General features: G+C 38.8%; 1 protein-coding gene across 1 annotated transcript; it reads right to left on the bottom strand.

Annotated features, from left to right (window-relative positions):
- Positions 1-821: 821 nt before the first annotated feature.
- TMEM170B (transmembrane protein 170B) lies at positions 822-23,397 on the bottom strand. Its single transcript, XM_082044889.1, has 3 exons — positions 22,902-23,397; positions 9,838-10,008; positions 822-5,304 (listed from the first exon to the last, which is right to left on the bottom strand). Exons 1-3 carry the CDS (start codon positions 22,996-22,998, stop codon positions 5,174-5,176), a joined length of 399 nt encoding a protein of 132 aa, XP_081901015.1. The 5' UTR covers positions 22,999-23,397; the 3' UTR covers positions 822-5,173.
- Between the last annotated feature and the right edge of the window lie 362 nt (positions 23,398-23,759).

Here is a 23,759-nt window from a genome sequence, read left to right as displayed (position 1 = left end):
TAGCAATCTGGTTTTACACTCCTTAAAGCTTCTTAAGCTCTTCAAGTTAGCTATTGTGATGGCATGTCTAGAAGCAGTACTTCCAGTCTGCATGGAAGCGAGAGATTTACCGGTGAAAGTTCTCAGGCTGATTCAATAAAATATAAAGCAATTAAAACTGTACCTTTTATTTAAAATGAGCAATACAAAGCTTAAGTTATACTTTGCCAAAATGGCATCTCCAAGAGGTAATGACTAATACACTCATGGTGAATTAGATTTCCTTAAAAATAAAATACGTGTGACACTAGCAGGAATAAATAGCACCTATATCTGTCAGCAGGTCAGCAAAAACAACTAGATAAAATATTTACATCATGTTGACTAAGCATACTCTTCCCCAAACAGCATTCCATTGTGAGCTGGCTTAACCTGATGATGAACTAAATCAATCTGGTTTTCATTTCCACAAGCAATTTGTTTTCTAAACTATGCATATCCAGTTGCATAAACAAATCTTTATTATAACCACAAAAGCAGTGCCTCAGTTTCTGTTGTAATTAGCCATTTATGTATGTTCCATTTGCTCAGGCATCTTTTTTCCACAGGCTGGAGTTTAACTATCGTTTAACTATCAGAAACAGAAGCCGCAGGTATTAAAATAACACGTGGAAAAAAAAAAAAAAAAAGGAGAAATGAAAGTCTCACCCACAGCACACTTTGGTCTTGTGCCAACACAGGTCCCACTGAGGAATGTGCTTGTTTGGCTTTTTCATCTATAAACCAGAAATGAGAGGCTTGCAGGAACACACTACTACAGCATAGAAGAAAGTGCATCACTCTAATAATTAACTTTAGCTTTATTTTGTTTGTACATTTGTACATTTCGATCAGGTTCACAAAATGTAAAACTTGTTATCAGAGTGTTTCATAAGAGGTTGACGCATAGCACATGTAATAAGCTATAGAAAATTAATGAAAATATTTTAACAGAAACTTTCAGCATGAGAAATTGTGTTTGATTTCTAAATGCTGTACATAAGCTACTATGAAACATTTCCTATTACAAACAAACAAACAAAAGAAAATAAAGAAAAACTACTTAAAGGCTATTGAAATCTTACAATTGGACAAGTGTTCCACTGTGCCTCCAACCTAAAGCATGGAAATGGAAATTGAGCAGAAAAAAGTTTTACTTTAAATAACTGTCCAACAGTTATTGCTTTGCTGCTTTTCAGAAAACCTGAAAGTATACAATGAAAACTTAGAACTAAACAAACAGCTGATTTGATGTATTTAGGTCATTACTGCAATTAAAATGTGAAAGTTAACTACAAAAGTTTCTCAAAATGTGGTAATTTTTTTAATATGTACACAGAGAACTGTACACAAATAGGGAAATAAAAAAGTTTCTTAAAAATGAAATATAATAGTATACAGTATTTACAGCTTAAATGTTACCCATTAAAGTATTATCTGGAGCTAAACCGTCACACAAACATGCAGTACATCCACAACTCAAAAATTAATACCTTTATGCAGTGTAATATAGTCCTGTAAAAGACATGAATCAACTATATGTTAAATCACTCTTCTTTGTCACTGTTCTTGCTATCTTTGGTCCATGTTGAATGTTCAGATCTGGTTGAATTATTGGTTTCTTTAAAAACTGTCAACAGCAAGCTTCAAATTATATTACTAGTCATGATACATAGATTAGCTTCATAAACTCAGAATTACCCATGAAATGAACAACAACTATTTGGAAGAGTTTTTTTCCTGCAAGATAGCTGGGGGTTTTGAGTCAAAATATTTTTTGACCATGCTGATAAATGGGAAGTGTGTGGAATGTTCAAATCTTTAACAAAAGCAGCTTCTAACAAAGCATCAGAAGCTTCTCCACATTAAATAGTATATTTGGTATTCCCCCCTCCTCCAAAGATTAAGTTGTATTGATGTATTATTTGTTGTACTATAAATTAATCACCAGCAATGTACAAAATGTGCCTCGTAATACAATGCAGAGACAGGCAGAGCTATTTGAAGATAGCGCTAAAAGATCCTGTGTGGACATCTGCACAACACTGTATTGTCCAAAGTGAGCCAGAGAACTATCAGGGCCATTCACATACAAGATGTCTTTGTAGTCTAAAAGCAAGCAAGAAAGAAATAAAGGGGGGGGAAAAAAGAAAAAAAAAAAAAAGGTTATCTGAAGTCATTTTGCTTTTCTTGGACAAGTTATTTCAGTTGTTAGTGTGTGCAAGGCATAGAACACACCACAAAACATCATACATATACACACACACACATATATGCATACACTGAACTTCGATTAGAGCACTTTATGTTTAACAATGCTGTTTCTAAGGTTATGGAATGAAACTTCAACATTTCACAGATATAAGGCTACTTACACTCCATTTCACTGCTGGAGTTATGCAGGAAGTTCATGCTATGATCAAACAATACTTCAAAGGCAAAATCTTTATTCCTCATATATCCCTCACAAGAAGTAGTTAAAACCAATTTTCTATCAAATACATGACTTGGTCTCTATTAAGCCACTTAGGCATTATACTATCTGCCTATTCATTGCTGCCTGGCAATAATGCCATATAAAGCAGAGGCAAATAAGTAGCTAACAATGTTCTAAGAATGATTGCAATGATCTATTCAATAAAAATTATTTGGAGGAAGGTAACTAAGTCTGCAAAGATGTCTCCTTTTCAGAGGAGGAAAATTACAGTGGCAACAATTTAATTAACACTGCAATTAAAATGAAGAATGAAGTCCATCAATAGAAATTTTGTATATGTATTTAATACGTTAGCAGCAGTCCATTTTGGTTTAACTTAGTGAAAGACAGCAAGCCATTGATCAGCGGTAGCGTAATAGCCTTGTACAATAAATAATAATTGAGATGCTCAACGAAATTTGGAAACTGGGAAGGAGTTTAAGTGTAAGGTTAAGTTATGAGACAATCTAAATTACCGAATACAATGCTTCATTAAAGAGTTTGGTTTGATCCAGACAAGCATTTCCAGGTTGTCAAACAGAAATGTTTTCATGCCTGATGAGTAACACATTCTATCAAATAACCAAATTAATTAGAAATAGCAAAAATAGAAAAAGAATGAAGATATGATATTTTTTTAAAAATCCTCTCCCCTAAAAATATATGTAACAAGGCACATTAGGCTTCAATGATTTTATTATTCAATTTGACTTAAATATTTGAAACCAGTTTTCTCATAATTTAAGACAATGGGGGAAGTTTAAATTGGCTTTTGCAGATGTAATAATTTCATTGTCTACTAAAGTGCAATGATGGTTACGCCAAAAAGTATCAGCAGAAAGTTAAAAAACCCCACAAGACAAAAAACCCAAACTATGAAAAATAAATAAGGTTTGGAATACATTCAAAATAATGAGAATATATGTATTCAGCCACATTTTAAAGCAACTCAAATACAAAATATAACACTGAAAATGTTTGTAAACGTGTATTTTACATTGTTCCCTGCAAAGCACATAACATTGTACATTTTCCGAACAAGACTTCAATACTTTTAAAGAAAAAAATAGTATTAACATCCTTAAGGGGGGGGGGGGAGGAAACACCTTTGTGTAGTATAATGAAATAAAGGCAGACAGGTCAAGACAGGTCAACTCATTATAATACTTTGAAGCACTAAGCAATACAGCTGGATTCTAAGTTATATTTTACCCATATTCTTTTAGCTGTGCAGTGGGTGCCAGTGGTTTCAATAGACCTGAAAGTCTCTTTGACATCTTAACAGCAAAACTTTTGAGCAATTTACTCTTCCTGTCAGCATTAAAACCTGACTGCTAAAAAGCATTCCGTTGAGGAAAGATGCAAAAGTTTCCTTATTCCTCACACAGAACTTTGTGCCCTTTATATTTTGTGTTTCATAGATAATTATTGAACTTAAAATTTCCATTCACTCCAAAACATTCACATTTAAGACATTTCACATGCACAACACTACTGTCCCTTTTAAACCAGAAAAGTACAAACTCTACTGAAAGCTAAGTATTTGAAAGTTCCAGGTATCTTAACCTTTCCAAAGATACAAAGTGTTTAGAAAGAAGGTAGTGAATACGTTAATGCTGCCCCACTTCCAAACTTTGAGTATAGTAACTATTTTATTAAACTCAATGTTTTCCTTCAGTAGAAAACCAGTATATCATTTTTTATCCCTTTCCACTTTCCTCATAGGTGTATTCTCCTAAAGTCTATCGTATTTGTGTGTTCTTCAAAGAATACATGTAGAGTTAAGAGTCCTGTCAGTGCTTAAATAAATATAGGGAGCTTATTTGCAACAAGCAGCTTTTCTGAGGTTTTCAGAAGGGCTGGTAACCATCTGTATGTTTAAGACACAATAATTTCAAGGAAAGCATCAATTTAAGATTTGTTTGTGCATACACGACAGATTGTACTTAGCAACCCTCATACAGTCTTCTTAAACTACAGATTTCTGACAAGCTAAAACCATGAAATAATGTGCTGAGCTTCAGAAAACTGCCATGAGCCATTCTACACATAGTGCTAATTACATCAGGGTAGCCAAAGCTCTGGTTCTCAAACCCATCAAGATTCATCTACACTTTGAAACACACCTAACAGTTGTTTTGAATGGTGAACAAGAATATGCAGCATTCAAAGAGATTCTGCTAATACGAAAGTCAGTCATCCTGCTGTTTTACATGAATTTAAGTTGAGGGTATGATCACAGCATTCTTCTACATCTACAATTTCAAAGTTTAGCCAAGCAACAGTTAAGAATTGAACTCCAAGTTTGGCACATACAGCGATTTCCAGGAGCATCCCTTTATTTTATTACAACACTGTGAAGAACAATGATCCCATCACCAAGCATTAACCTGACTGGCAGCTATTCAAGGTGCTTTATCTCAACTTCACACACATGGATTGCACCTTGCCTGGGACTGAGGCACATAAGGCGCAGTGCAGAAGTACAACAGTTCAGACACTAGAGGACAGTCTGTTCATTTGACTGAACCTTTAGATTTGTAGTGCATGTTCCACATAACTTCCTCTCTTGTGCCAGAATACAAGTCCATAAGCTGTTGAATCCACTTTCAGAAAGCTTGTCTTCAAATTCAAGATTTCTTTAAACTAGGTGATTTTTTTTCTCCTTTCAAATAAGTCTCAAAGTGTTGCAAGAATTCTTGAAAATGAGATAATTAATGTCAGTACTGTCTGTCCAACACCAAAGACAAGAGCTTCTAAAGGAGCCATATTCTTTCCTGCTACTCTGTAAATTCCAGCTACTGCAGCACCTAAGAATCACAAGAAAAATAATTATCAAATGACAGAAATAAAGCCAAGCTTGAAATATATGACAAATTATTTATTGTGTCTTTGCATAAGCCATTTATAGAACATCACCAAACACTGTGTTACTTCATGGCATTATAAAATTATTAGTCTTCCTTGTGTTTTCCAGTTTTTATGATCCCTCAGGAATGATTTTCCCAACTGAACCAGGTTAAGTTTTCCAACATCAGTTTGATTTAAGAAAATTGAATCTTGCTGTTTCTCTGTAGATCTCCTCAAATCTTGTTTACATTTTGCTTTCTGCTAATTTAAAAAGGTAGCAAAAATATTCTCTAAAAATTGACTGAGTTCGGAGTGTGGTTTAATAGTGCTTGTATAGGCAGGGAAAAGATAAAAGCAGTAAAACCGCTAGTGTATACAAAAACAATGCTAAGGTAAACACACATCTATCAGCTTGATTTAAAATTTCAGTTGAATAACCTGGGCACACCATATCAGTTGAGTTTAGACTCCAGCTACTAAATTGTTAACAATTGTTTAGCAAATCAAGTAAAACATGAAAAAGAACAAAGTACTGCATTGTTATCCATTAATGCGTATGAGGGGAAGTTTCTAACCAATAGAAATAGATTTTGAGCTATAATGCATGCAAAATTAAGAGACTGTTTTTCTTGTACAGTTGTGTGCCAATTCCCATTTAAATTATAACATCAAATGGCCAGGATAAACCAGAAACAACATACTACACCATAAAAAAAACAGGTACTACTAACTCCCCTCTACTATCTCACATGCTGAATTTATCACGTGTTTGAAGAACAAAAGTCACAGAGCAAATGGATAGCTGTGATGTCTTAGAGCACATATCCAAGAAAAAGATCCATTAAAAAAACCCCGACATGATAACAATGAATAACGTTTTCTGCAGAGACAACTTCTGAGCATTTTAAGGATACTAAAAAGTTCATTCAAAAAAGAAATACAGGCTTGTATACAGCTGTGTCCATAAGGCAACACTTTTACTTGATTCAACCCTGAAAGCTTCATCTAGAATGAAGCTTTTATTAACATTTAATACTTTCTGAACTAGTATTTTCTATACAGTGCTTGCTTTCCTTGCCTAAAGAACATCAAGTGAAAAAATTTTTTTTCTTGTTTTTGCACAGTCAGTAACAGGAATGGTCTGCTGAAGTGATCAAAAACCCATTAGTGACACAGAAATACATTAAGTCCCAACAGATTTTCTGCAAGTACAGTCTATACCTGATGATCTTAAAAGTAACACCTCATTTTTACAAAAATTTTAGGACTAGTAGAATTCACTAATAATTGTGGCCATAACAGTATTTATAAACACTATTAATCAGAGTGTTAGGTAAGCTTTGCTGTCTACTATAAAGTACATTTTGTCAGAAATATCTCACCAGAGGGGTAGCCTTATGGTATTTCACTTAGCTTTGTGTAAGCTTTTCCATTTGTTCCTTGACTATCTGCTGTCAAAAACTGGAAGAGATCCTTTAGACTGAGCCCAGTATTCACATTAAAATTATTTTGGTAATTGAACTCTCTAAGTGAATTCAAATCAGCCAAATTGGGATACCAGAATTTGACGATATTAGTTAATAACAGAAGTGTTCTGCTTCTTGAGAAAACACTGAGATATTCTGGAAAATATCAATAATAAATAACATAAAAATTTGGTAGTTTAATCATTATGTATTTATATTTGTCAAATAAATGTGCAGTAGAACATGTAATGCATAACCCAGCACAACTGGTATAGAGCCAAAGTATATTACAATAGGCTGCCAATGATGGAAAGGAGAATATGTCACCAAAAAGGAGTGTGTTTGGGGAAAGTAGGAACAACAGACTCTTCTGGATGAAATACAGCTAAAATCCTTGCCTCAAACTGCCTGACATTTCTCTCTCTTTCGTGTGTGGGGAGTTTCCTGCTTTTCTATATGCTGATAAAAAGAACCAAGAAGGACAGAAAGTTTGAAAAATCTACCAGAGTAAAATTGGACTTGCATTCAGTCACCTACACAAACAATGCAGAGGGCTAGAAATAGAAAATGGAAATTGAAGTCAGTTTGCTGTTTCGATTTCTGATATACCGGACTAGGCATATCCAAACAACTAAATACTTCAATTTGCATCTCGGTTTGCAGCACAACAGCTACTAAAAATCCTCTCTTTAATATTTTATCACCATAATTTGTCTTCAGAAGCTCCCCACAGAATTTCTTTCAGTACGAAACAACCCAGTTCCGTCCAGTAACAAAAATACCTGAAAGTAAAAGTATTTGGCTAACCGTGTTGCAATGCTCCATGCAATATCTTTGGGAACAGCATAACAAGTCTACAGTTTAAGCCTGGATAAATTCTCAAGTGAATTTACACATAAACAGTACCACTTACTAAATGTTTTGACCTGTAAAATTGTATGGCAAAGATTCAACTGTGTTGCTCCTCTTTTTGTGCATAGATAAAAGATGTAAGTTATTTTCATTTCAGAAACACTGAACCTGAACCTTTCCCACCACAGAACACTAGAGAAGTCTCTACTTGGATATTTCAGCATCATATTTCATATTTCCTATCTTCTGTTCTTCAGAAATGCTCATGTATGATTGACCTTGTAAATGGGTCACTGCCACTTTAAGCATAAGACAAAAAAAATCAGCATTACATGTAATGTAAAGGCATTCGACTGATTCCATACATGCCTCACCGTAGGGGAGGGAAAAACAAACAACCAAACAAACAAGTAGAGTTATACTGAACCATACTGCCATAAATGATGGAAATTCTAGGCTGAGAAACATACAGTAATTAAAACAACCTTTGAGGAAAGTCTTAACAAAACTTACAATTAAATATGCTTATTTAACCTTGAAAACCAACAGGCAAGAAGGACTTCCAGTAGCAATAAGAAATAATCTGTCACAAATCATTCATGATTGTGTCCAAAGCTGAAGTGATACCACTATTCTGATAATCTAGGCAGCACACAGAAAAATAAGAAAGGCAACAAGGCTTGTCTACAGTTTATGAGGTTGCTAGATTTACAGTTCCTTACCCTCAAAGGCCTTCCAAGTTAGACTATCTTGTCAACACCACTGAAGATCTCTGGGCAGAAGAGATCTACTGCTCAGGTTAACCTAAGCCACATTCAATCAGTTGATTTTAATGTTGAGCATTGTTTCAAACAAAGCACAAGCTTCTTTCCAGTGAAAATAAAATTCACCACTTATTTCCCCCATGCTTCCCCAAACAGAAAACTCTCCACCCTCCTATTTGCTTGGGAATACTACTGGAGTTTATTTATAAGTTTGAGAAATGTAGCTGGATATGATAAAGCCAAAGACTGAATAAAGTGTCCTACTGATCTTATGGCATATATTTCAATATTGTCACAGATTACAAAATTACTTATGAAACATGGGAAAACAGTATCTGATACCAATAAATCTTGATGGAAACAGCTAAGAAGCATTTCCTCAAAATATTTTTGGCAACATCACTTGTGCACCATATTTTGTCAGATTTAATACCTCTGTACTTCACTACATAAAGTACTCCTGCTTTCTGCAATGTTTTATTGACAAGTATAAGTTTTATACTGTGAACCCTTTAGTATGCTGTTTTAACAGAAAAATGGTTAGCATCTTATCTGTGGATACAATGTCAAGAAATAAAAAAAGTCTAAAATGACTCTCGAGCAGCAGGCATTAGACTAACAGACTAACATAAGAAACCCTGTAACAGATGCCCTTGACAAAGGGCATTTTATCTACAACAGCACAACTTTTTTTTGGGGGGGAGAGGGGAAGGCTAATGTACTTCCTCCCTACCCCAAATGAACTAGAAAGTAACATTATGGCCAAGTCAAGACTGGAAGGTTCTTTCAAATCCATCAGCCACATGTAACTCTTCCAAATTTTCTTAGCTGTAAATCACAACCTACATTGAACCTTTATTTCTTTTAATAGAGCAACATCCTATCCAGGTGCAATTTAAAAATCCCCAGCAGGCCCAAGGAAATGAGGAGGAATTCAGCCTTGCAACCAATAGAATCAGGACCTTGTTTCCAAGAGAAACTCATGGGTTTAAGGGTAAAGAAGAGGCAATCTTTACAGGAAACCTTTGACAAAAAAAAAATTGTAACAAGTGTGGTAGAACAGGACTCCTGATCCTCCTGATCCCCAAAAGATATTACTTGTTGAGCATACACCTTTTGAATAACTTGGTATTCAATGTTTCCAAAATGAAAGAGCAGGATGATTTCTGCACTCCTCTGACAATTTATAATAGTTTTATCTTTACACAACAGAAGAGCAACTCAGCTGTCATTATCATTAGGTTAGCTACGAAACTAAGGCAAAATCCTTAATAAACAATTAAAAGATCACTAAGAAAAAGGATTGCATGTTTTTTTTGTTGGGGTTTTAATTTTTTTTTTTATTTTTTCTTTAGAAATTACATGTAAAATAAAATTTAAAAGGAAAAAAAAAAAAAAGAGACAGACTTACTGGTTATCATTGCTCCAGTTATAGAACAAAGAAATCCAATGCTGACCACAATGACAGATATCAGCCTCCCCTGCCTATGCCTCTGCAGCATCACAAACATTAATACTCCCACAGCACCATGGACAAAGAGAGAGGAGAAGAGAGCCCAGAGGAAAACCCAGTACCACATCTCTGAAAGAAAGCAGTCAAATAAAAGGTTAATATTTGAAAGACAATAACTTTATAAGTAAGAAACTTTAAAACATTGCATGCAATCAGAAGTAAGAGAAAAGCAATATTGATTTCCATCTTAAAAGGAATCAATGTGACAACATCAGCATGTGCTAAAGACACTTTCCCACTTTTAGCACTCTATCATAAAGGAATAACTCCATTATGATCAAAAAATTATAAAAAGGATTCTGCCACAATTCTCAATTCATATATATTGTTACAAGAAGTCCACAATTCTTTTAATGTTTTCTTTAAACAACATTAATTGCAGTTTCATACTATGTATTGTAACTACTCCTGCAGAACGAAATATTCTCCAAAACAAAGACTGAATCCAAAAAGAAGTCAAGAGTTGTTTGATGGGGTGTTTGGTGGGTTTTTTTTGTTTGTTTGTTTTGTGGGTGATGGTGTTGTTTTACAGGAAGAGACAGCACCAGGTAATATCAAACAGGAAAACTGAGATTAATGACCCCAGTTTGTCTGTCCAGGAGCTGTAATAGAGGGTTCTATCGAATTAGCTTGAAAGGCAAAAATAAAAACACTACAATTTTAACACAAAATTTTAATACCTCTAACTCCTTGCTTCTAATTGCTTAGAACTTCATAGTAACAGATAGTCATGATTATTTAAATCACCAAAGACAAGAGATCATGAGAATGTGTGGAATACAAAAATTTATTTGAAGAATGCCAACCACAATCATTAGCTTCAAAGAAAAGAGCAGAAACCATCAATGAAGCTACATAAAAACTAAAGAACCTTTCTGGCTTGGTAGTAAATTTCTAAAAACATTCACTATAACTCAAAGGGTAAGGAAATGCAATAAAGGCAAAAATATATAAAGTCAACTGCAGTGGGTACATCATCACGGAATCCAGTGAATTGGAGCACATCATCTTGACTGACATAATCCTGTAAATCTGTAATTAATTCAGAGTTTTTGCTGCAGTTCCCCTCAAAAAAAAAAAAAAAGACAAAAAACCCCCAAAACAAAACAAAAAAACCACCAAAAAACCAAACCACAAACAAACACAACAACAACAAAAAAAATCCAAACAAACAAATAAAAACAAGCCCCAAAACAAACATGAAAACCACCAAGAATGCAAAAAAAACCCACCACATCCTCACAACAGCAAGATACTTATTGTTTATGAGGTGAGCCTATATTATTGCAGCTTAACACACAGTCATTTAGTCATTTGAGCAGAAATATGACCCAATTAGCTAAGATAAAAATACTTAGCAGCTAAAACAAAATACACTGTGAAAGAATGGCTGCAAGATTATAACCACAGTCCTTTGACTCCAATGTCAATATTGTATGTATACCCATAGCACAAATACTGTTTTATTTAGCAGTACTTTGAGAGTAGATACAACACTTCCCCTCTCATAGAGGCATAAAAGGCAAGACTGTGTCATAAGACAACTTCTCTAAATTATGGTAACCAAAAGGGTCTCTTAAGAGAGCAGCAAGGAAGGTCGGTGGTAAATCTACATTCAGTTAATACTAACAGCTGTAGTTCAAGATGAAAGTTATCTTTCCAAGTGCTTGGATATATGCATATATATATACATACATATATATATAGAGAGAGAGAGAAAGAGAGAGAGAGAGTTGCTCCAAGCATCTTCCATCCCTTCACTCCTGGCTCCAAGTTGGTGTCAAAAACCTTTGCCAAAGAATAACGACCACAGTACTATTCTACTAAATGTCTCATCATTCTCAGAAGCTACTATGACAGAACAGTGGCAAGAGTGTCAAATAGTCACTCTGCAAATACCTGACAAACCCCCTCACTAACATTAAGATTGACTGATTGCTCATCTAATCCGCCATGGATCATTTGGGAGGGGAACCTCTCCTGCAGTCCTAACAGGCCTTGGCTGATACTAGCACAGTTTGGGCATCCCCATTGCTGGTTTTGTTTTGCTGTTGTTGGTGGTTTTTTGTTTTGTTTTTGTGTTGAGTTTTGTTTGTTTGTTTTGGTTTTTGTTGTGTTTTTGTGTGTGTGTGTGTTGTTGTTGTTGTTGTTTTATTTTCTAGTGGAAGCAAATAAGCAAGGAGATTAACCAAAGGATCTATCAATATAGAACCTGGCAGCCCTGCTAGGCCTACAGTTTGACCATAGGGAAATAAGCCTTAGGAGATGGGAAAAACGTTTACTTCTCTGCAAATGTAAATCACATACAAGCTGAGGCAGGAAAACCCTGTCAGGAAGGAATGTTTTCATACTTCAGGTGTATATCGGAAGAGCTACCCATGAAAACCTTTCACTGAAAAACTCACAAAACCTGATTCCTAAAAGCTCAAAACACTATTCTATCAAAATTATAAAAACTAAGGTCCTAACCCATGAAGGATCATTTCCTTGAGCACCAAGCAGACCATCAGCAGATTTTAGAGGTATGGGCTGAATAGACTACAGTTCAGCAATAGACTGAGCAGGTCCTCAAGACTAAACTTCTTTGTCAACACTAGCAGTGAAAAAAACACAAGGTCTGTGTTCCACTTAACCATACGAATAATCATGAACAACAAAAGTTAGAGAAAATAACTCTTATAATAGAATTAAGAATGTATCTAGTAAGCAAGAGCAAGCATTTCATTGCTTGCACATGTTGGTCTCTAAAGACCTTCAATGCTAGAAGACATTATGTACATATCTTAGATCTTCCATTTTAGTTCTCTAGAGTAACGTGGTTGAGCCCATCTTCCAGATTATTCAGAGAAACACAAAGCTAAACTGCAGGCAGGTGAATGTGATGCTGAATGCACCATTTCAAAAGATAACTTGTTCTTACATAAAAGAGGATTATTTGACTTGTTTGCTAGTAAATACTGTAGATGATATGCTACTTATTTTCTGGACACAGCAACCTTCCCTGAAATTAAGTCTGTCACACAATTTTCATACCACTCAGATTATACTGATATGCAAAATACTCAGTAAAAGAGAGGACTGGATCCATGAGAGAGTTCTGACAATGTTCTTGACCCAAGCTTCCATTTCTCTTGACTAAGATGAATGCAAGAGATGAAACATAAACTACCAAGAAAAAGTAGGACTTCTTGCAGTATTACTAGAGTAAATGTAACATAACATCCCAGTGACAGACTCTGAGAATACATATTTCACATCCACAGTTGAAGAAAGTGCTTGGGTCTCATGTGAGGTTACATGAGAACTGCAGGCTTTCAAGACTGCCAAGCACTCTATAGCTACGTCAATGGTCTATTGATTAGCATTAACCCATCATCTCTTCCACAGTCTTAAAAGCAAACTCTTGGAAGGTGTGCTCCTGTGGATACAGAATTAAATCAACTGATTTAATAAAACTGCATCAGAATGATACAAACTTGTCCCCATTTAACATGAAGTCTAAGGACAGAAGACTCAGTTATTTCAAGAGGGAAGGGACCTGTGATTTTGACAGCCTGTTCAGCACTAGGTGTTTTGGAGCGAATGGGCAATACGTAGATATGATCTGGGGAGAAGAAGCAAAGCTCTTGATATTGTCTCTCTGCAAATGTATTGGAAGGACAGTCCCAGGTTACTGAAAGCTGCACTTCCATTCACTCTTAAAATGCCATTACAGCTGAAAAGCTTGAAACTGGACCAAGAAATTCTGTTGGAATCTGACACTGACACTCTCATTCTCTGTAATTTCCACAGGGTTTACCAGGCTCTGCATTCCCTTTTAGAAAAAGTGTGTTTGTGGTCATTGTCAATCCTGACCAGGTAGAAAAGGGAATTAATTTCTGGTCTTAGGAAGACTTATTAGGATTAGTATATTTTCAGGAAAAACAAACAAACAAACAAACTACTCCCCTATAACTAAGAAACAAAAAATATTTACAAACCCTTACACAATAAAATAGCTGCATAGTGAGCAACTATCTGAGGTCTTATTTACATTCCAAATAAGGCTCAAGGAAAATCAGCATCACCCCTCACTTTGTTTTTAGGGCAGGACACATGATAATAGAACCAGTCCCAAATTCCCTGTTGGATAAAGGAATATAAACGTGAGTTCGTTGGTACATACTTTCTCTTCCTACTCCTTAAAAGCAACACACAAACTGAATGTGTTCAAAATCAGAGAACATGCAGAAATAGTCCTTGTTTCACACAAATGCAGCTGTATCACACCTTTATCTTGCAAAGCTGTTTTTTTCCAGTGAGGGACTCAATGAAACACAGTAACATATTTTCCAGAAAACACAACATGAAAAATTTGAACTATTTATAATCACAATTTGTGAAGCATTTTTCACAGTCATCTTTGTCATGTTAAAATAGCTGTTTAAAAACCTGAAAGATCAGTAAATCAAAGAATCAAAAATAACCACGTAGTTCAAAGGTTTGCAATATCTATAAGGAGGAAGTAAGACTGAAGTGTCTTAAGAACATGCTGGTACAAATATTTATGTCCTATACACTGATTCATATTTTGAGAGGTATAAACTTACCTACATGGTCATCATTGCTACCTTGATAAAAAAAGCAAGCTGTCAAAAAACATCAGTCTTTGTGCAGCTATACCAATTAGCTTGTTCTTTTGATGATAACCCTCAGTACTTTGTTGGTATTGTAACAGTGATTTAGCTTTATGTGTCAAAGAGCTACAAATACTAACAGCCTCAGTTTATTTAGTCATGTCCTCATAGGGCAACTTTAAGAGCCATGGATAAAATAAACCTCTGGAAAAAAACCTCCAGCTTCCTTTGCTTGACCCTAAGAAAGTTTCAGAGTTGACTTTCAGTGTATCCAGATTACTTCAAGTATCCAAAACCAACTTCTTCGTATCAAAACTCCACAGTTGCCCAGGGAATGCACCAACAGGGAACTAGGAAAAATCCACTTACTAGTTTAACAAGTACAGTGAAATCTAATCTGTTGCATAGAAGCTACAGCTTTTCTAATAAGAACAACTGAGAACTTTCAGGTTTATTTAAAATTCTTTGCATTTAACCACTATCTTAAATCTTGTCTTCAGTTTAGGTTCATTTCCACTGGTTTTACATGGGTGGGGATTTTTTCTACCAGACAAGCTAAAGGCTCAAATAACTTATAATTCATGCCCTATCATTCTCGCTTTAGAATATTTCTTTGTTAATTTAGGTATCTCTACATATCATTGATACACATCATACATACATTACTCTTTTGCACTACATACACATACATTATACATGTATTGGTGTAGGCGTACACAACCTTAAAGGTTAGACTAAAATTAGGAAAAGAGGTTTTAAAGTTTTCTACAGTTTAGAATAACATTCATATCATTTCCAATTTATCAAAACTTGAAGTTGCATTCCATCGACAGCTTTATCTTGGACATATAAACATGGAAAGTCAACACACAAGGCATGTAAATGCTAACATTTTCAAATATTATCTATATATAAACACACATGCTGTCCTACAGCACTCAGGTTTAGTATACATGGAGTACTTCCTTAGTCCTTCACCTTGAGCAGTTTTCTTTCCCACTAGTATTTATCTTGTTTTGCTAGATGAATAATGATTGCCTATAACATTTCACAAAGCAAGACTGATTACTCCAACAGAAAGTATGTCTCTCAAGATCCCAATCTACGTACCCAGCCTATTAGCTACAGAGTTAAAAATCAAGCAATAACTATCTGTGCTGTGAATACAAAGATACAAATTTAAGTCAACAAAGTAGCACACGTTAAAACTTGAATTATGAAACTGTATAATGTTTCATTCTTGTAGATTTACAAACTTGAGGCACTCAGATAAAGAAAGCCCAGATAAAGAAAACCTACTCAGATAAAGAAAACCTTCAAACATAACTCAGCTCTTGGCATGTTACTGTATTTTCTTCATCACTATATCCTTTCCATAACTCTTGTATTAACTGACACCTTCAAAGTTAACAGGACTATAGAGTCAAATTGTTACTTGGAGATGCTAATGTTTTTGCTGCATTAAGTAGAATAGAAGCACTTGCTGAAGAACATTTAAACATCAAATACAAACTACTTCTCTCAAGTTACAGAATATGGGACAAAGACATAATCCAGACAAACCGGTAACATACTATTACAGGATGAATCTTCGGAAAAAACAAATGACAAGAAGCATCTTCTATGCCACTTCCATAATCTCTTATAAAAGCCCACTTTCAACAAATTAAGGAGTTATTACCGGCCAGCAAATTATAGACTTCTATTTAAAAGTGTATAAAAACAGTTGTGGACTCTTGAGCTCATCACTTTAGGACACTGGGGCATGGGGAGGCAGAGGAAGATGACTCTGACTTTAGAAGCCCTACAGTACAACAAACTTTATTAAAACAAAACAAACAAAAAAACAAAAACAAAAATGCCACACACAAAAAAAAACCCACACAAAACCACAAATAAACAACAAACAAAAAACCACCACAAACACCAAAACCACCAACAACAACAAAAAAAACACACAAACACAAACAAAAACAGCACAACATACCCCGCAAAACCAAAAAAAACCCACAAAACAAAAACAAAAAAACCCCACAAACATTCCTCTGCACACAGTGGCACACTGGCACACAGAAGACAACATTCTTCCCCCACCTCAGTGGCAAATATAAAACTCACTCAGACCAGAGTCTTACACCTGTGGAATGTGCAATAACTTGGACCAGAACCTCAAATATTTGAAACATGCAATAACTAGATGTAAACATTGTAACACTGGTTACAAGAAGAGTAGAAATATTGTTAAATTATTTATTGTGGAGGTAGCCTTTACTCATAAATATTTATTTTAATGGGCACTCAAACCAAGATGGTTTGGGTTGGGTTGTTTTTTTTAGGGGTTTGAGTGTTTCAGTTTTTTCCACAGATTCAGCTATTATCTGACTTGTTCTAGTAAACCCTCACTCTAAAACACAACCAGCCCATATTAGGGGCTGTTCTTGAGATTTGCTGGAGAATATAAAACAGGTGGAGTAAAAGCCACCTCCCCCATGGTTACTAGGCCCTTAGCTCCACCATTTACAATAACTCTTTCTCCCAAGTAAAGGCAGGGAGATATGAAGCAAGTAGGGGCAGGCTAGTCAGCGACTTCTGTGCCCGGCAAAATTATGGAGAAGATTATTCTGAGAGTTATTGAAAAACACATGAATGACACTGCAGTCATTGGTCCCAGCCAGCACGGGTTCATGAGGGGGAAGTCTTGCCTCACCAACTTAATTTCTTTCTATTACAAGGTTACCCACCCAGTTGACCAAGGGAAGCCTGTCAATGGGATATTTTGGATTTCAGTAAAGCCTTTGATACTGTCTCTCACAGCATCCTCCTGGATAAGATGTCTAGCATACAGCTGGGTAAACACACAGTACAGCGGGTGAGCAATTGGCTGATGGGCCAGGCTCAAACGTTTGTACTAAATGGGGTTACGTCAGGCTGGGGACCAGTCACCTGTGGGGTTCCACAGTGATCCATCTGAGGGCCAGTGCTCTTCAATGTCTTCATAAATTACTTGGACATAGGACTTGAGGGAACGCTAAGTACGTTCGCTGATGACACTAAATTGGGGGGAGCTGTTGACAGTCTTGAGGACAGAGAGGCCCTGCAGAGGGATCTGCACAAATTGGAGAACCGGGCAATTGCCAAATGCATGAAGTTTAACAAGGACAAGTGCTGGATTTTGCACCTGGGACACGGCAAGCCTGGCTGTACATGCAGACTGGGGGACGAGATGCTGTAAAGCAGCTCCGCAAATAAGGATCTGGGCGTTCTGGTTGACAGCAAGTTGAACATGAGCCAACAGTGTGCCCTGGCAGCCAAGAGGGCAACCGTGTCCTGCGTGCATCAAGCACAGCATTACCAGCCAGGCGAGGGAGGTGATTGTCTTGCTTGTTCTGCACTGGTGTGGCCTCACCTGGAGCACTGTGTGCAGTTCTGGGCACCATCACAGGGCAAAAACGATATAAAGCTACTGGAGAGTGTCCAGAAGTTGGTGAAGGTTTTAGTGGGGAAGGTGTACAAGGAGTGGCTAAAGTCACTGGGTTTGTTCAGCCTGGAAAAGAGGAGACTGAAGGAAGACCTCATTGCAATCTACAGCTTCCTCACAAGGGGAGGAGGAGGGACAGGCATCGATCTCTCTAGTGACCAGTGACAGAACCTGAGAGAATGGTGGGAAGATGTGCTGGGGAGGTTTAAGTTGGACATTAGGAAAAGATTCTTCCCCCAGAGGGTGGTGGAGCACTGGAACAGGCTCCCCAGGGAGGTGTCAGGGCCCCAAGCCCGACAGTGTGCAAGAAGAGACTGGACAATGCCCTCAGACACATGGTGTGAACTGTGGGGTTGTCCTGTGCAGGGACAGGAGTAGGACCCAATGATACTTGTGGGTCGCTTCCAACACAGGACATTCTATGAAAGTATACAATGTTGAAGGCTCAAGGTTCAGCTACAAAGTAGAGTGCTTGCAACTTCAGTTGTCACGGGGTGCGCGTTTGTATGTGGTAGGAATTGGAATTAAATTGTCTGTGGTCTCCTAGGTATCTTGGGCCATATATGAAATATGGGATTTCCTTTTTTTATATTGAAGCAGAATCAGATTTATAGTATAAAAATAATGGTCCACCTTCTCATTAAGGAAAAACAGACCAAAAAAAAAAAAAAAAAAAAAAAAAAAAGATTAAGGTTTGAAGTACTTCAAGGTTTAGGCTGAAGTTTACATCAGGTTCCTGTTGAAAATTTTGGAAAACAAACGTATTTTTAAGAAAGATGTGAGTTTGTTGATAGAATTTTACATCATGCAAACATAACAACATGGTTTATGTAAGGGAGATAAGTTTTCACTTGTGCCACTTAAAAGCCAAGTCCAGATCACTACTTTAAGTCCGAAAATAAACACAAAGCAGTATTCAAGAATATTCATGGAACACCGTATATTTATGAATTCCTTCTCCTAGTACTCCGAAGAAGTTTCTTCTTGTACAATAGTTTAGAAATATGCAAAGAGAATGAATTAAGTAATCAAACAGGACAAACTCATTCACACACCTATTTTCTTTGCATGGAAAAGAAAAACTTCTGCTTTTGAACAGAAAACAGGGGGAGAAACATAGTGACAGAACATGAGGGAAAGGCTGAGGTATTAAATGCCACCTTTGCCTCAGTCTTTAATAGAACAGTTGTGTTCCAGGTACCCAGTCCCCTCAGCCAGAAGACAGGCACGGGAAACAGAATGAAGCCCAAATAATCTAAAGGGAAATGGTTAGCGACCTGCTACACCACTTGGACAACCACAAGTCTATGAGGCCAGATGGGATCCACTCAAGGGTGCTAAGGGGGCTGGCAAAGGTGATCACCAAGCCACTTTCCATTATCTGTCAGCAATCCTGGCTAACTGGGGATGTCCCAGTTGACTGGAAGTTGGCAAATGTCACACCCATTCACAAGAAGGGCCAGAAGGAGGATCTGGGGAACTACAGACCCATCAGTCTAACTTCAGTGCTGGGGAAGGTCATGGAGCAGATCATCCTGGGTAACATCACATGGCACATGCAAGAAAAACAAGCGATGAGGCCCAGTCAACATGTGTTTATGAGAGGCAGGTCCTGTTTGACCAACCTGATCTCGTATGACAAGGTGACCCACCTAGATGATGAGGGAAAGGCTCCGGATGTTGTGTACTTAGACTTTGGTAAAGCCTTTGACACTGTACTTCAAGGCATTCTCCTGGAGAAGCTAGCAGCTCATGGTCTGGATGGGTGTACTCTGTGATGGATAAAGAACTGGCTAGATGGCCCGGCCCAAAGAGTTGTGGTGAACGGAGCCAAATCCAGTTGGTGGCCAGTAATGAGTGGTGTTCCTCAGGGTTCAGTATTGGGGCCAGTTCTATTTAACCTCTTTATCCATGATCTGGATGAGGGGATTGAGTGCACCCTTAGTAAATTTGCAGGTGACACCAAGCTGGGTGGGAATGTTGATCTGCTGGACGGTAGCAAGGCCATACAGAGTGACCTGGACCAGCTGGATCATTGGGCTGAGGCTAACTGTATGAGGTTTAACAAGGCCAAGTGCTGGGGCCTGCACTTGGATCATAACAACCCCAGGCAGCGCTGCAGGCTTTGGGAAGAGTAGCTGGAAAGCTGCCTGGCAGAGAGGGATCTGGGGGTGTTGATTGACAACCCACTGAATCTGAGCCAGCAGTGTGCCCAGATGGCCAAAAAGGCCAACAGCATCCTGGTTTGTACCAGGAATAGTGTGGCCAGCAGGACTAGAGAAGTGATTGCCCTCCTGTACTTGGCATTGTTGGGGCCCCACCTTGAGTACTGTGTTCAGTTTCTGGCCCCTCTCATAAGAAAGACACTGAAGCCCTAGAGAGAGTGCAGAGGAGGGCGACGAAGCTGGTGAGGGACCCGGAGCACAAGTCTGATGAAGAGCAGCTGAAGGAACTGGGGCTGTTCAGCCTGGAGAAAAGGAGGCTGAGGGGAGACCTGATCACTGTCTACAGCTACCTGAAAGGAGGTTGTAGCATGGAGGGCGCTGGTCTCTTCTCCCAAGTAGCAAGTGACAGAACAAGGAGAAATAGCCTCAAGTTGCACCAGGGGAGGTTTAGATTGGATATTAGGAAAAAAATTCATCAGGGAAAGGGTCGTCAGGTGTTGGAACAGGCTGCCCAGGGAAGTGGTAGAGTCACCACCCCTGGACATATTTAAAAGGCATTTAGATGAGGTTCTTAGGGACATGGTTTAGTGCTAGAGTTAGGTTAAGGTTGGACTTGATGATCCTGAGGGTCTCTTCCAACTGAAACGATTCTATGAATAAAATTCTACATTGGGTAAATATTTTAGGAAGGGCTTATGTAAGTTTAATAACAGCTATTCATTAATATAAATTATTAAACAAAAACAATCTCCTAAAATATAATCAATAACACTGTATCTTATACAGAAGATTTTAAAGCCAGTGAAACTTATTAACTGTTGACAGTCCATAAGAACATTCAGCACAACAGGTTATAGCCATAAGGTCAACCTACATTTAAGCACCAATTCAGAAACTGTAGCTCAACTACAACTGACACTAACATCGTTTCCAATAATAATACAACAGATAGTTTAATATTCTATAAATTAAAAAGAACACCCTTCCCACATTAAAAGTACCTTGTGCAACCCCCCATAATATTGCAAAAGCACTGAGAAACTGTTTTGCTTACTTAACTCTCAGTACTGAATTTCATAGAAACACCTATGTTGCATAATGCTCTAATAAGAAAAACTTCATAGAGGATGTCTGCCACAAAGAAAAGTTAAATCCATTGTTGACCTCTTCCTTTGATAGTACAAAATGTATTTTTATAATAAGTATGCCAAAATAACTATTCACAAAATAACCTGTATTAGTGTGTTGCCATACTAATACCTGGTAAATCTAATAATCAGACACATCTTAAAAAGTTAATAGATCAAAGAAAAAAAAAATCTTTATAACGGTATTATTACATTTAAAAGTGCCCTGCAAGTTAAAAGAACAAGATAATAAAGCCTAAGATTATCACTTTCTGTTTTCTACATCTTCAGTTGCATTTCTGTTTTCATTACACTTCTTCCACCTTAAATAATTTAAACAAACAAACAAAAAATCCCACACACCTATCAATCATTAATATGGGGGGGGGGGAAGACTGCATAATACTCTTTCAAAAATATTATAATATTTTCAAAAATAATCAAAACATATCCCCTTTACTTAACATTTTCCACAAATCTGTCATCATCTATTATACCCCTATACAAAATAGAAAGAATTTACTCAGTAACATCTCTGCTGTTGACACTACACCCCTGCTTAGTTAGCTTACACTTTGCTTTACACCTGAACAGAATAGGAAATGAGAAAATTAACCTCTCCACTATGTAGCCTGGGTCTCACAGTAGTCCATTCCCATTTTTCAGCATGAGACTGAGCAGTAAAAAGGCAGTTCTTGCTAAAGCTCCCCTCACCTAACACAGGATGAAGACCTTACTCTACTTTGGTTCAAAGAACTTTTTCATAACAGTTCAGTCTTTAAAAATCCCTGATGATTAAGATTAGGTCTGTTTGTCTGGAAACATCTGCCACCCCATTAGCTCCCACAGCTTTCACTCTCCAGGGGTATACTCGGGGGGGGATGTTCCCTACTTCTCACATTAATTGCTCTGTTTTTTTTTATAGCTCTCTGTCAAATACCAGCGAGCATACACAGACAGATAGCCGCTTCCTTAAGCATACTCCAGCCTTCCATAACTATTTATACATTCACATACACTTTCTACAACCATCTACTCACCCATAGGTATGCATAAATTTGCTCCTATACACACACCCTATACCATTAGCCTTTTATTATACACATCCATACAAAAATGAGTGAGCACATCCACACCCTCAGCTCCTTTACTCATGCAGTTATACAGGTGCACACACGACTCCTCTTAACACACAGATCCCTCTCATGTCCCTCGACATACCAACTCCACACCCAAACCCTCCAAGCATACACATACACTGTGTGTACTCGGAGAAAAAGTATGTATACATATGTACGCATACAAACTCAGGAACACAAACACCAGCCCTCCCTACGTGTAACACACGGGGAGACCACCCCCAGCGCTACACCCACGCCCTCCATTGTGTACCACGGGGCTCTCTCTCCAGTCACGGAGCGTCTTCCCACGGCGACGGCGCTATTTGCCCACCAACACACACGTGTGCACACGCAAACCCACACAACTCTCCGCCCTCCACGCCCCGCAGCCCGCCCTGTGCCAGAACCACCCACCCTCCTCCCCGCACACCCACGCCCCGCCGCCGCCCAGTTACCGGTGAGGTTGCGGAGGACGGTGCCGTGAGCCCACAGGCTCAGCACCTGCTGCACTGAGAGGTTGATCATGGAGTTGTCTCCCGCTTCCACCTTCATCGTGGCGGGTGGTCCAACGGCCGCTCCTCAGCCGGGCGGGACGGGCGGCAGCAACGACCTGACGACTGGGAGGCCGGACACCTCTCGCCGCCGGACCGCGGGGCGGGAGGGCTGCGAGGAGCGAGAGGGCGTGGAGGCGGCGAAGGGGCCTCCGCGCCGCGGGGAAGACATCGAGGACAGAGGGGGAGATGGCGGCTGTGGTAGAGCCGGGCGATCGGGCCGGCCGCTGGCGCTCTCCCGAGGCTCAGGGGCAGGGCAGGGCGGCCCCGAGGTGCGAGCCGGTAGAGGGGGCCGACAGCCGGGCCCGCTCGGAGCCCCTCGCCGCCTCCTCCTCCTCCATCAGTAACGGTCGCCGCCTCGCCAGCGGCATCGTCACTCCAGTCACCGGCATCACCTGGGGCGGGGCGGCCGTGGGACTTCCACCCTCCCTCCCTCAGGCGGGCAACTCCATGCAGCAACGGCACCGCCCGCGGGAGGGCGGGGAAGAAGCCCCGGGACGCTAGCCGCGGCCGTAGGGGCGGGAGTGGGAGAGGAGGGACGGGCGGGCGGGCGGGCGGCCCCGCGCAGGCGCAGAGCGAGGAGCTGGAGGGCGTGGGCGCAGCGCTACTCCCTGGAGACCCCAGTGACCGTTGAGCAGCGCACGAGCTGCGCACCTCTCCCTGATTGGCCCCCGCCATAGGGACGGGCTCACCCCACGTGCCCACGGCGTTAGGACCGGGAGCAGAAGCAGTTTTTCCACGCAGTTGTAAAAGGCAAAGCCC

This window comes from Streptopelia decaocto (assembly GCF_964273445.1).
Source record: "Streptopelia decaocto genome assembly, chromosome: 2".
NCBI classification, from domain to species: Eukaryota; Metazoa; Chordata; class Aves; order Columbiformes; family Columbidae; genus Streptopelia; species Streptopelia decaocto.
This window is presented reverse-complemented; position numbering and strand designations above follow the sequence as displayed.